Consider the following 14,492-nt stretch of genomic DNA (forward strand, 5'->3'; position numbering starts at 1 on the left):
GCAGTGGTGCGTGCGTGCGTACGCGCATGTGTGTGACATGAGTGATGGGGCCTCTTGTGGCCAAAAGACGTAGTGAGGGCTATGGCTTCAGCTCATAGCTCCGAAAGGAGGGGCTCGTGAGTGGTGGACTGGGGAGAAGGCCATGTTGGGTTAGAAGAGTGGATATGGCGATGTTGGCTCAGTGCATCAGGGGACTTACTTTTGGGGTCTAGACTGATGAAGTGCGAAAGAATCTCACTCAGCTGTCATTCCCCTTAGCAGAGCTTATCTGCTCGTTGAAATGTCCACTTAGGTCTCTGCCTGGTCAATTCAATCGTTCTTTTAGATTGAGAGACCTAACTTTGGTGACAATGCTTGGGAATTCTTTTATCTGATCTACATTCCTAGCGCCAGAAATGGGGCTACATGAACCCGTCTACAGACTGAACGACAAGGTCCTGCTTTTCTTATTTCTTATCAATCAACCAACCAATCAATCAATCAATCAATCAATCAATCAATCAATCAATCAATCAATCAATCAAGTAATTAATCAATCAATCAATCAATCAATCAATCAAAGTATTTGAAGAGTTTGTAGCAAAATGACTGATACACCATTTTTGTATCATTGGAAAAGAAATTGAGAACACACTTTTTTAACCTAGGCCTATATAAAATGCATTTTGCAAAGCAATGCAATGCAATGCCTAATGCAAAAAGGTCAACTACCTAAAATGTTCCAAAATGGATATGTCATTTTGCAACAGAGCTCTTCATGTACATAGCACTTATCATAGTCAGCCATTATTCAATGCGCTTGAAAAATACAAATAAGGCTTTAAAAGATGAAGAATGAGGCGGACAACTCTGACAAAGTCAACAAGACGGTGGGTCAAACATGTAAATAATTACTTTAATTCGAACATTTTCATGTTTGTCAAAGTGAGTGACTTCACAATGGTATGGAGAGGGTGCTACAAACAAGACAGATGTGCCTCAATGGCTGAATAGCACTTGGGGCTAAAAATAAAGAGACTGAATAATAGCTTTACTTCTGAGTGGTTTTAATTGACTTGCTGACGCAAATGTTGGTAAAAGACAGCACTTTTTTACAGTCATTTTTTTATTGAAAGAACAGGCAAAGCCATGTTTTATGAAAGACTTCAAAAATATATTATGGTAGTAATGAAATTGGGCCTATTGCCTGTCACTGTCATCAATGATATTCAGTATTGTCCTTCAAGGGTCTCAAGCTTCATCCCCAATTTATCAAAGAACAAATCAGTAATTCTACTACATGCGCCATATAGGTACAATATTGATGCTACTTTACCACCATCTGGTGGTCAACATGGTGTCCTACATGGATTATAGGGCATCTGTGGGACTGTACACATGTGTATGCCTACATACTGGATCTATGATATATCACATTCCAACCAATCTTACTTGCTTGATCAGCACACTTCTTCACAGTCTCTGACTCATGAAAAAAAAATGCAGTTCGTTAAAAAGTCTTCCAAAAGGCTGACATGAACACACAGTGAGGAATCTTTATTATTGTGTGTGTGTGTGTGTGTGTGTGTGTAGATCTATCCATCACGTAAATAATCCTGACATTTCATGACATTGATAATATAAACACACATATACAGTGCCCTCCATAATTATTGGCACCCCTGGTTGAGATGTGTTAAAAGCCTTAAAATAAATTCAGTGTTTATTGCAGAAGAATACTGTCACACTGAAAATTGTAGGAAAATGTAGCCTTCAACTCAAATGAATTGTAGGAAAATAAAAAAATCCCTGACTAAAAAATAATTATTTTTCATTAAATCACCTGTTCCACAATTATTGGCACCCTTAACAATTCCCAGGAAATAAATATAATTGAAGCATTTCTGTCATTTCTACAGTAGTTTACAAAGTTTACCAGAGTATGTAGGAACATTTAATTAGTAATTCATCACTTCCTGTTTCTCTGGGGTATAAATATGAAGTGACACCGAGGCCATTTCTCTTATCCACTCTTAAACATGGGAAAGACAAAGGAACACAGCATACAAGTGAGGCAGATGTGCGTCAACCTTCACAGGTCAGGCAGAGGCTACAAGAAGATTGCCACTCAACTGCAGCTGCCCATATCTACTGTGAGAGGAATAATTAAGAAGTTCAAAACAACTGGAACAGTGGTAAACAAGCCCGGACGAGGACCCAAGTTTATTTTGCCACCACGCACAGTGAGGAGGATGGTAAGAGAAATCAAAATATCTCCAAAGCTCACTGTTACAGAATTACAACAAATGGTAGCATCCTGGGGTCACAAAGTCTCCAAATCAACCATCAGGCGCTGTCTACACGCCAACAAGCTGTTTGGGAGGCATGCACGGAGAAAACCTTTCCTCACCCACAATCATAAACGCAAACGTCTGGAGTTCGCCAAGCGGTATTGGGGCTTCAACTGGGACCGTGTGCTTTGGTCAGATGAGACCAAGACTGAGCTTTTTGGCAACAAACACTCTAAGTGGGTCTGGCGTGCCACGAAAGATGCGCATGCTGAAAAGCACCTCATACCCACTGTGAAGTATGGGGGTGGGTCAGTGATGCTGTGGGGCTGTTTCGCTTCCAAAGGCCCTGGGAAGCTTGTTAGGGTGCATGGCATCATGAATGCTTTGAAATACCAGGACATTTTAAATCAAAATCTGTTGCCCTCTGCCCGAAAGCTGAAGATGGGTCGCCACTGGGTCTTTCAGCAAGACAATGACCCTAAACATATGGCCAAATCTACACAGAAATGGTTAACCAGACACAAAATCAAGCTCCTCCCATGGCCATCTCAGTCCCCAGACCTCAACCCCATTGAGAACCTGTGGGGTGAGCTGAAGAGGAGAGTACAGAGGAGAGGACCCAGGTCTCTGGATGATTTAGAGAGATTCTGCAAAGAGGAATGGCTGAAGATCCCTCTTTCTGTCTTTTCCCATCTTGTGAAACATTATAGGAGAAGATTAGGTGCTGTTTTGTTGGCAAAAGGGGGTTGTACAAAATATTAACAATAGGGGTGCTAATAATTGTGACACACATTATTTGATGTCAAATAATTATTTCTTTATGTGGGATTTTTTCCCCACTGAATAAATGCACTTGTATTGAAGGTTGGATTTTTCTCTTTTTTCCATTAAGGTCCCATATTATTTAGAGAAAAATAATAATAATTGGAAGCTAAAAAACACATCTCAACCAGGGGTGCCAATAATAATGGAGGGCACTGTATATGTATATATAAATATAAAAAACGAGGTAAGTCTGTAAAGTAGTAGCTTAACGGTCCCAGGGATCCTGCGTCTGGTGCCACTAATAAGGAGGCCAGGCCAGCCCTTTCTGATTAGACTAACCGAAGTCAGGCTGTACCTCTTCAATAATATTTCATTGAACTGATGTCAATCAGGTGGTTTCTGGGTAATTATCTCTTTACCTAATCAGTTTAAAAATAAAACATTCCTGGATGTACCGGACCACCAAGTTCTCAGAAAAACTCACAGGATCCAGCTAAAAGTCTCCCAAGTCATCCCAGCATACAAGCACCTTGACGAAGCCATTAAACCAAGGAGTATCTTTTAAAAAGATTCAAAAATAAATTCTAACTTAAGACAACTGTGCCAACTGTATTAAAAATCTTAAGTTAGAAGGACAACATTAAAATAAAACAAAATACAAAAAACATTAAATTCCTAGTACAATCAATGTGTCATTTTTGTGAGATGGAGCCATGGAGCTCAATGGAACTTTAGTATGCTTTGAGTAAGATTAAGAAGAGTTACGCACATTAGTAACAAAGCCATCTCATCTCACTTTGAACTGTTAAAGGAGCATTCAGGCCAATTTCCGCACAAAGTTGTTTTGCTCACTCTACCATTGACTCAGGCCAGGATCTCAGAAAGGGCTGAACAAAACAAAAAAAATCTTTGGGTACCGACAAGTCAAAGGTAGAGTGTGTGCAATACAACTGCATGTTGAAATTAGCTGCAATTCTCCATTAAACCTCCCCCGTCCCGTCCTGCCCTGCCCTGTCCTGTTAGAAGTCATCTTAGAGTTAGTATCCAGCGGTGGGTAGGATCCTGACGTTGCAGTGCACGCCCATCCACCCAGGGTGGCACTGGCACTTGAAGGGCGAGAGCTGAGACTTGAGGTTGTCCTGCGTGACGCCAGGCTTCCTCTGGGCCTTGAAGGCTGGGCCTTGGGCGTGCATCTTCCCGCCGTGCTGGGCCCTGGGCAGGATGCTCCAGACCGTAGGGTCCAGGTGGAGGTAGGCCCCAGACATGGGGTCTTTGCGCTGGCAGCGCCCGTTGCCGTGGCAGAGGGTGCGGCTGCACATGTCGGTGGCGGTGGTGACATTTACGATGTAGCGGCCCAATGTCTCGTCCACATAGCTCCTCACCGTGTCACAGGACACCTGCCAGAGGGAAAAGGGGACAGGCAAACTTAAAACTCACAGTGCTGGTCCTAGTGTTGACATTTCAAAACAAGCGTATACTGTGTCCATTAAGACTACAGTCCACAGTCTTTGTGCACATATCGTACCATAAATAGAGTGCTGAACAGTTTGTCCTAGGACATGGGCTACATTTTGGTTTGTGAAGTATTAGACATGCCATCTGCAAGAGAAAGACCTGCCGGGGTTCCTCTGTGAGTTCATGTACGTAAGAGTCTGCATACTTTAGCCTTGTTTATGTACAGTACATGTTATATGAACACACTGCTGAATGCATCAGTACGTCATTCAAACGTTGTTTTTCCCTGAACAGAATGGCCTTGTATGTAAAACACTATTAGGGCAATCATACCCCTGTGTTATTGTCCTTGTATTTAATTGTAATGACTTGCTTATTGCCTGTTAATTCCCTCTAATGTATGTGTGTGTGTGTGTGTGTGTGTGTGTGTGTGTGTGTGTGTGTGTGTGTGTGTGTGTGTGTGTGTGTGTGTGTGTGTGTGTGTGTGTGTGTGTGTGTGTGTGTGTGTGTGTGTGTGTGTGTGTGTGTGTTCAATGCAGGTGTGTGTGGCTGTGTACAGTACCTTCGACTCAGAGTAGGTGGCATCTCCCCACAACACCACTCCTGCAGAGCCCAAAGCAGCGCTCTCCCCCACGGTGTGAATCAGATCCTCCTGCATCAGGTAGAAAACAACATCATATGGTAATAACCAGACAACAACGTCATGTGGTAACCAGACAACAACGTTATGTGGTAACCAGACAACAACGTCATGTGGTAACCAGACAACAACGTCATGTGGTAACCAGACAACAACGTCATTTGGTAAAAAGACAACAATGTCATGTGATAATCAGACGTCATTTGGTAACCAGAAAGCAACGTCATGCGGTAACCAGACAACAACCCCATGTGGTAACCAGACAGACACAAGTCAGTGGAGAAACAGCTGTGAATACACAAAGGGGAAATGAAAGTCACCAAGCACATGCTCCTCTCATATTATTCGTATAGTGAAAACATGAACATGAATGAAAAGTAAGTCAGTGGTATTATTTGCACCTATCTATAGTTCATTCCCATAAGTAACTGTGTTATGGGTTATCTCAAGGCTATACATTATATTATTTGGTGCCAAAACACTGACACAACCAGCAGCAGTGTCAACAAAATTAGTTAACGTGGTACCAAGGTTTTAGAAATGCCAACTGGCCCGAGTCATGGATCTTTCTGATGTTGTGAAATAATTGTAAGCCCTGGCCTATACCAAAGCTTTCGAAGCAAGTGACGTAGTTGACGAAATGTGGTATGATCTCTCCTTGACATGCAGATACTGTACAGTTAGTAATGAGAGTTACACAAACTCAGTAGTGAGCAGCGCTCCACATGCAGATCGTTAGCGGTAATATGTATATTGCGACCACATGCACAGCAAACTAAATTTGCACACGACAACGACACAGAAGTGAAAGCGTTATGTAAATCAGGGTTTGGTATGATCAAAAGCTATCTTCGAGAAGCTATCTTCAAAAGTGACAAGCACTAAAGTTGCATCATTTACAATCAAAGAGGAAGTGCATTTTTGGAACGACCGCAGAACTGTTCACAATTGCAAAAGGAAACAATTATGTGGCCTATTTTGACAGAAACACTGATTTGATTTACTTTTAACCCAGGATGAATTGTGTCAGTTTCTGCTCAACTCTCAAGTGGGCAAAGATGTTGGACATGTTGAAAATGTTGGATATGGCTTTATCTAGCTGTGTACAGTTATATTGTGTGTTTCATATAAAGTACAAGTGTAATTAAGATATGTCAATGTGTTAATTATCGATTTACTACATCGCAACACAAATACTTAAATAGTCATTTAAAAACTGCTTATAAAATATCTTGGTAACACTTTAGAATAACAGTTCCTCAAGTGGCTGTATACACCCTAATGAACTAATTATTAACAAATGATTTACAAATGCTTGTAAATGATTAAGAACAGCAGACACAACACAGCCACAGCAGTCCTGGATGTTTGTCCTCTAACAAATGTATACATGTATCCAGTCGGCTAAATGCGCATCATACTCATCCAATTACGAGCCACTTTTCACTTTGCTCTGCAGCCATAGGGTGATTCTTACTCATTTACAAACATCTGTAAGTGTTCTGTACAAATGTATAATTTGCATGCATGCACCATTATGTCTCTTAACTGGAGAAGTGTTATTTGATACAGTTTGTCCTGCACCTGGACGTAGAAGTTTTTTGTTCCCAGTAAGATATTCACCCACTATATTAACCCCTTCACGCAGAGCATCAATTATACACTTGTTATTACCGAAATGGTGATGACCGACCAAGTCTTCATCTTTTACTTCAGACCCTTTGCAATGTCATAGCAATATTGTTATCATGTAGTTCAGATGTTTCAGTAAACAGTGAGCCAGAACGTCAGCCATCCCATCTGCATACAGTATGACCAAGAGCATGCCTGGTCATAACTTTACCTCAGACTAGGGCACAACACATGCAGACTTTTATTGTTCCTATTGAGACAGACACTACTAACTATGACTTGAGAGCATTGATGGTCATTGCCCATGGAGACTCAAGTTCGAGTCCAGTCTGGGACCTTTCACAAACCTACCGTATCTCTTCCTCCCATTTGTGTCCTGTCACTCCTTCCCTCTCCTATCCAATAAAAGCATAAAAAACATACGATATAAGCTTTTCACCCACAGCTATACAGTAATTTACCTCAGACAGGAACTCCAGAGAGTAGGTGTAGGCGATGCGGGCGTAGGGCACCACGAGAGGCAGGATGGGGGTGGTGGCCAGCTTCTGCACCCGGAAGGCCTCCTGGATGCGGTGCCTGGCGTACAGGGTGAGCTCCTTGTCTCTGCCCCTGAGACTCAGGTCCAGGTAGATGTCGGGGTAGAGCGCCCTGCTGACGTTCCACAGCCACAGCAAATCCTCGTTGCGCTTCAGCTCGGCGGTGGGGCACTCGCCGGTGTAGTTCTTGGTCAGGTCCTTGTACTGGTAGTTGTAGCAGCAGGGGAAGCCGTAGAAGCCCCAGAGGCCCCCGGGGCGCTCGCGCGTCACCAGCTTGAGCGTGTCCTCCATGAAGGCCTTGGCGGCGCACTCGAAGAGGTCGCGGGCCTCCCACTCCACGCGCTCGGGCGGCCAGTCGGGGTGGCGCTCCTTGACCATGACGCGCGAGGCCTCCCAGTAGACGCTCTTGCTGTCCCAGTTGCGCTCCCAGAGCGGCCGCCAGCTCTCCCAGTCGACGACGGCCAGGCCGCGGAACTCGCGCTCGGGCATCAGCGCCCGCAGGTCGCTGTCCACCTTCCACAGATGGTCGTCCAGGCTGGCGTTCTGCGGGCAGCCGCCATTGACGGAGGCGCCGAGCGGCGTGTAGTGCGGGTACAGGCCCAGCTGCCGCTCGTAGAAGATGGTGATGTTGTCGCCCATGAAGACCTGGTCGTGGTTGGCCACAATGTCAAAGACCGTGAGGTCCAGGTCCACGCCGAAGCGGCTCTCGCACAACGCGGTGGGCGCGTTCCACACGGTCATGAAGGGCAGCTCGTTGATGGAGGGCAAGACACGGCGCGGGCCGCCCGCTGCTGCCGTGCGGACCGACGCTGCCGGGCAGGCCGGGAGCTGGCCCAGCAAACAGGCCAGGCAGAGTAGGGGCAGCATACCTGCAGGGAAGAAAGGTGAAGGTTGGCGGGTATGGTAGGTGGATATTGGGGGGGGGGTGTTAATCACCCAATTATGGAGAGGGCCGCTCGCGTGCACCAGTAGCTCGGAGCTCCGCACTGCCGCCTCGTGATAATAAATAAATAAATTCCACTGTTGTTCTATGGGCGAAGCCAATCTAAATGGAAATGAAGGGGGACGCCCAGTGTAATTTCAAAAAGTTAATTTCTGTGATGAGAGGCAATTTTTAGAACAAAGGGCGCCATTGCCTGAACAGCTCATTATGCTTAATAATCTGTGTGTGTGTGTGTGTGTGTGTGTGTGTGTGTGTGTGTGTGTGTGTGTGTGTGTGTGTGTGTGTGTGTATGTGTGTGAGCCAGGTGTGTGGAAGAACATCGGGCACAACTGGAATACAAAGAGAAACCTATTATGAACGTCACTAACAACAGGTTACGTTGCAGAATGAACATGAAGGCGAGCAGTGAGAGTGGAGCAGACTAGCCTATCCGCCTGGTACACCTTTTTTTCTTTTGAACGGCTGTTTATATTGCTAAATGACAATCTTTTCAACTGAACAGGCTAATCCAGATTTTTTCCCCTCCCCAGCTATGGGGCTGGCTGCATCATGACGCAAATGCTACATTTGTTGACAATGTAACTTGAGCAAGGCTGACACACAGCAGGCAAAGAAGTGAAAGTTGGTAGGATCATAAAGACCGCACTCACCAGCGAACCTTCTTGATGTTAAGTTTGGAGCCTGACGAATGTCGATTCGTCGGAGATTTCCGACGGACTGAGGGGCAGCTGCATCGGTAGCTCGTGATTAGAAAGAGGAAGAACTCAACCCGGGTTTGTATGTTGCCCTCTCACCGCAGCGCCAATCCGCAGGGGAAAGGCGGGGTTCTTCTTCGAGTCATGCATGCGAGGAGGAGTGTGGAACCAATTTGGGAAAGTTTCTCCAAGTTGGATTTCGACGTTAGTGCAATGTCGAATGACTTTGCTGTTCCCAAGACTTCAAAGACAACAAGAGAGAGACACGAAACACACACGGGACACTCAAAGGAGGATAAAGGCAATAGGCGACATTGGCCATCTTTCAATATAGGAGGTGCGTCATTATCCGTTAATCACCCCATAAGTCAATTATGAGCCTAGGCCTGAACTGAAGTTCCCCAAACTTGTTTAAAAGGCTAATAATTAACAATATATTTAACATTATCAATAGGTAGGTAGGAAGATAGGAAGAACAGCTAACAACCAGAAGAAATAAAATAAAACACAAAATATCTTAGTAATAATCATTTCAGAGCGCGCGCGAGAGAGAGAGAGAGAGAGAGAGAGAGAGAGCGCAGAAAAGAAGGCAATTGGAAAGATTTTGAGAGCTGTGAGTTGTGTGAGTTGTAATATGTTCAAAAAACTGATAACAGTGTTTGGCAGGATGTTATGTGAAGTGGGACCAACTTGGAGGTAGGGTTAGAAACAGCCCTATCACCTTTATTTTTGAGGTGGGGATACAATTGAATCTGATTCATTAATCTACTTCACAATACCTTTTATTGTGAATATGGCAATAGGCCTACATTGTATTTGATTATATTTTATTTTGATATTTTCCTTGGAGTTTCCAGAGATGGCACATTCCCGAGACACAAACAGTCGAGCGCACATCGCTGCCATCTTAATTTGAATCAGATGCAGAAATAGGCCTATTAAATTACATTGATTATTCCCATTACATAATGCCACACTGCAGTTTGGTCAGCAGTAAATAAACAAACAAGATCCAATAACTGAGCTGTAGGCTACTTACTGTAGGCCTATATTGTGGTGTATTTAGTGAACAAATAAAACAACACGTTTAGAGATGTAGCCAACAGAACAGAATAGAGTAGAATAGAATAGAATAGAATAATGAATAGAACTAAAACAAAGAAAACAGATCACACATCACTCCAGGCTCGTAGGTCATTACACTACCAGTGAGATTTGTAATTGAGTTTAAAACTCTTCATTACATGGCTTAGGCCCTATATATTGCAGATATGCTAGAGCAATATCATCCTAATTGATGTCAGATCTTCACAGTCTCCTCTACTGGTTGTGCAGAGTCAAATCCAGACATGTTGAAATGGCATTTCGTCATTATGCTGCCAAATGCTAGAACCAGCTTCCTGTCCAAATTAGAACTGCCCCAATAATATCATGTTTTAAAAAGCAGCTTTATTCTCATCTGCCTTGCGTAGTTACTTACTAATACATCTGCTATCTATTCCCCTATAGTATTTTCTACAATATAGCCTATTTGTTCTTCTCTCTTCTGTTTCTTTACTCTTTAGCACATTGAATGACAGTTATGTATGATAATGTGCTATATACGTAAATCTCGCTATTGCTATAGCTATAATAGAATGATGCAGAGTGGAGCAGAGTAGAATAGAATAGAACCAGCGCTGTAACCATTTTAAAATACCGAGGTCACATACTGTGTGAGCTGTGCTGCATAGCCTACTGTACATTTAGAATGCTTCAAACACTTCAGTCAAACTCTTAAAGGATTTATCCGGAGTTGGAACAAATTTGCCTGTTTTTTGCATGTTTGGGATGAAATACAGTCACTCTAGAGCAAAATCAAGGCAAAAGGATGCGTTTTGAGAAAGTTTGATAATATCACGTTAGCCTCGTTAGCCATATCAGTTATGCAATATGAAAGATGCGGGCATCGTTTTTCGGCGGTTACACACATTTCAAAAACACAACATTTTAAAGTCTTGCACAGCTCAAAACAACGTCACACCCAATACCTCGTAATATGTTGAGGGTATCCACACATAAACCGAAGTGTCCAAAGTCCTTCATGTATTCTTGAAAGGTCTGCAGAATGTGTTTTGTGAAGCTACTACCTTGAGAATATCTAAATTACGGACAAGACAACTATTTGACACTAAAGCCCACCAAGTAGATTGCCGAGTGCGTCGCACCATCAGCTATGATTATTTCCATAGCGAGTAACCACAGCTGATTTGTTTTCATTAAATGGGGGTGGCGTACAGACTGAATTTATCATTGTTGATCATATAACGATTTTCATCATAGATACATTTTACATTACTGAAGAAAAAAAATACAGAGGACATGACCTCTTTGTCCTCAATGGTAGTTACGTCCATGGATAGAACCAGTGCTTAATTTGTAAATCAGCAGGTAACGGAACGCAAAGTACACATAAGGACACGTCGATGACGACATGGACTCAGGTCCCGGAACGCACACCAAAAAAAAAAAAAAAAAGGCACTTCTACAGCTGTTACACATACACATTGCACATACAAGCTCCATTTCAAACAACATCACTTTAATAAATGACATAAGATTGCGTTACCAAAAACGAGCGCTACATGAAGTGAGTGTGCGCGCGCGCTGTGCGTGTGTGTGTGTGTGTGTGTGTGTGTGTGTGTGTGTGTGTGTGTGTGTGTGTGTGTGTGTGTGTGTGTGTGTGTGTGTTACGGACAACAAATGCAAATGACTCACCATTTAGCTGCTCATAATATTCCACATCACCAGCATGTCAGGATTCTCCTCCCTCTCTCTGTTGCGCGTTTTATTGCGTGCGTCTGTCGCGTTTCTGTGTCCCTTGGAAACCCACGACCTGACGTAAGGGACAGGGTTGAATTTATCCAGTGGTGGTCCAACAAGATTCAGGAACAGCAAAGATGATATGGTGGGTATGAGCAGAGAGCCACGATGGGGAGTGCATATCAGATTCATTTGAGAGAATCCACGCTCACATTCAGCACTTGCAATGGGAATACTGTTGACAGCAACAAGTAATTCCCTCAGTTCATCGGGCATGTCGTTTCCACCCAAGTCTCTGTATGCCCTGTAGGCCCGTAGGACAGCGCGTGGGTTTGTGATGTTGAAGCGTTGGCACAGTGACTCAACCTCAGTCTCTCCATACAACGCATCTGCTCCATCAGGCCAATACTGTGCGTAAAGTACCTTCAACTCCTCAATGAATTTGTTATATCCAGTTTTGTCTGGCATGCGACCTCCTTGCGATAGCATGCGCTCCTCCATGTTTTTGGCCACAGTTAAGAAAAACTGCTTGTGGTCGAGTGATTTGTCACTTGGCTTTCCTGCATTCAGTGTGACACCTTGGAATGAGTTTTCAACGATCCCCCTTTGGCTCAGTTCAGTGTAGCGCCTGGCCGTTCTGACATTGCCTCGAGCACATCTGATTTCACGTGAAATTGTCTTGTGTGCTGAAATTATGGTGACGTCTCTTTTTTGAAGCTCAACTGAAAGCTCAGACAATTCTTGTAGTGCATCGCACATAATGCCTAAATTGTTCACAAAGGCATGTGAAGACAGGCGCATAGCAAGCCCGCTGTATGTGCGCCTTGTGATGCCATCACGAGAGGGGTCGTCGGATGCCGTTTGGAAATGCTTGTAAAGTGCTGGGTAATTCTTCCACACAGCGTCAACTGTTCTAAAACTTGAGGCCACCCACCTGGTATCTAGAATTCGACCTATTTTGCATAGTTGTACATCCAGGCTCTCCGCAGCTGTTCTCAGTTCCAATCAGTTTTTGTTGGATGTGCTATACAGTGCATACAGCTTGTCCATCAGACTTTTAAAGTGATTCACGGCGCCCATCTCTTTCACTACGTCGGCAACCGCGAGCTCAAGTCTGTGGGCTGAGCAGTGCCACAGAGTGATGTTGGGGAACATTGCCTGGAGCCGACTCGCCACTCCACTTTTACGCCCCAACATAACGGACGCACCATCACAAGTTACCGCAATGAGGGTTTTAGACAGAAATTCCTGGGTGAAATGAAGACGCTCCAGGGCAGTCAGCAGTGCATGGACAATACCTTGGGCAGTTAGATCATCTAGCTCGACAAGCTCAGTAAAAATGTTGGTGGGTTTGTCCATGTCGGACAACTGAGCACGAATATAAATGATTAAACAGCTCTTCTTACTCAAGCTAGTTGACTCGTCCAACATTAAACTGAGTTTAGGTGCGCACACAACTATTTGTTCGAATATCTTTCTTTTCATTTCTTCTGAAATGTGTTTTTGAATGTTACTACACGCCACGTTCGAGTGCAAAATCCTCCCCATGTCAGTCCATTTAATTCTTGACAATCATCTCGTGCTCAAAGCCATATGCGGGACGGTGACGTTTAGCCTCCTTGTATGCTGTGCGAAATACACGAGCGGTGGTGGTAATTTGTTCGGACAGGCTGTTCATTACACACTGGCCCATACTGGTCTACTTTGGCTTTCTCCCAGAATGCTTGCGGCTGCCAGGTGAGCTTTAGTACGGGCATGTTCGAATACTTTTTTCCGGAGTGCGCGTTGCTGTTTTTTTGATATCCAAAGCCGATGATGACACTGTACTGGACACCCATTCTTTGGCAAGTTTCAGCCCCCCAGTCTTAAGTGGCCCCAATGTCCCCACTTTTGACAGACTGGGCAGCCTAAACCTAAACTTCCCATAACCAGCCAGGGGTTGTATGACTGTTTGATTTTAAACTGCTCTGGCGTCCAAATATGTGAGCATCCTCCTTCCCGTATCTCTCGCTTGCCCCATCCTGCTCTCCTCCGCTGTCCCCGCTCTCCTCTCCTGAACCCTCCACGCTAACTGTCCCAGTTGTCACCTCTTGCTCCAGCTCGGTTGTTTCTTGCTGTGATGCTGTAGCACTGGTCTGGTGGTCGTCGTGGCTTTGTCCTTCAACTGCATCTGGCTGGTTGTCCTGGTCCACGGCAGCTGTGTAGTCTGTATCAGCACCGGTCGTAGCTAGCTGCACCTGCACGCTAGAACTAGCTGTTGAGGCGGTGGGAGAACTAGCCGTTCTACTTGCTTCGTGGATGCTAGCTGCTATGCTGCTGTCCCCATCGCCGGTTGCTTTGAAGCGTTTTGACTCCTCCCTCTTCCTTTTTCTTGAAAAATGACGTTAAAGTCGTCTGTCGTCTGACATTTTAAGTAAAATCTTTCACCTGCACAAGTTGATTGTCCCTCACTGACACACTGACCTCCGTCCGACCTGTAGGCCTATTTGCCGGCCAGTATTAAATTTCCATTCTGTTCCTCTTGAGGCGTGGTTTGTATGTCAAGCGGCCAGTAACATTGAATAGACATGAGGGTATGAAGATTTATTATAAAAACGTAATCCATCAATTTATTTTGTACAATTTATGAATAGAAGTTATGGGCGAATTTAAAACTTTTTCATGATTAAAAAAAAAAAAAATTTTTTTAATTATTCTCGAGAGGTGGGGGATCAGCCGAAATAAGTCCCGGAACACGGGGGGGTCAAAATGACG

At 44.2% G+C, this 14,492-nt stretch overlaps 1 protein-coding gene across 2 annotated transcripts in view; it reads right to left on the reverse strand.

Moving 5' to 3' along the window:
- Positions 1-3,624: 3,624 nt before the first annotated feature.
- The window catches only part of hyal1 (hyaluronidase 1), a 12,153-nt gene continuing 1,285 nt past the window's right edge, over positions 3,625-14,492 (reverse strand). The window contains exons 2-5 of one of the 2 annotated variants that reach the window (XM_063215455.1): positions 8,892-9,177; positions 7,224-8,167; positions 5,053-5,142; positions 3,625-4,432 (exon numbers count right to left, since the gene is read on the reverse strand). In XM_063215455.1, coding sequence (XP_063071525.1) covers positions 4,073-4,432; positions 5,053-5,142; positions 7,224-8,165 — 1,392 coding nt within the window. In that variant the 5' untranslated portion in view covers positions 8,166-8,167; positions 8,892-9,177 and the 3' untranslated portion in view covers positions 3,625-4,072. Of the gene's footprint in view, positions 4,433-5,052; positions 5,143-7,223; positions 8,168-8,891; positions 9,401-14,492 lie in introns of those variants that run through there. The other variant, XM_063215454.1, reaches the window with a different exon arrangement.

The sequence above is a fragment of the Engraulis encrasicolus genome, chromosome 14 (assembly GCF_034702125.1).
Source record: "Engraulis encrasicolus isolate BLACKSEA-1 chromosome 14, IST_EnEncr_1.0, whole genome shotgun sequence".
Lineage (NCBI taxonomy): Eukaryota > Metazoa > Chordata > Actinopteri > Clupeiformes > Engraulidae > Engraulis > Engraulis encrasicolus.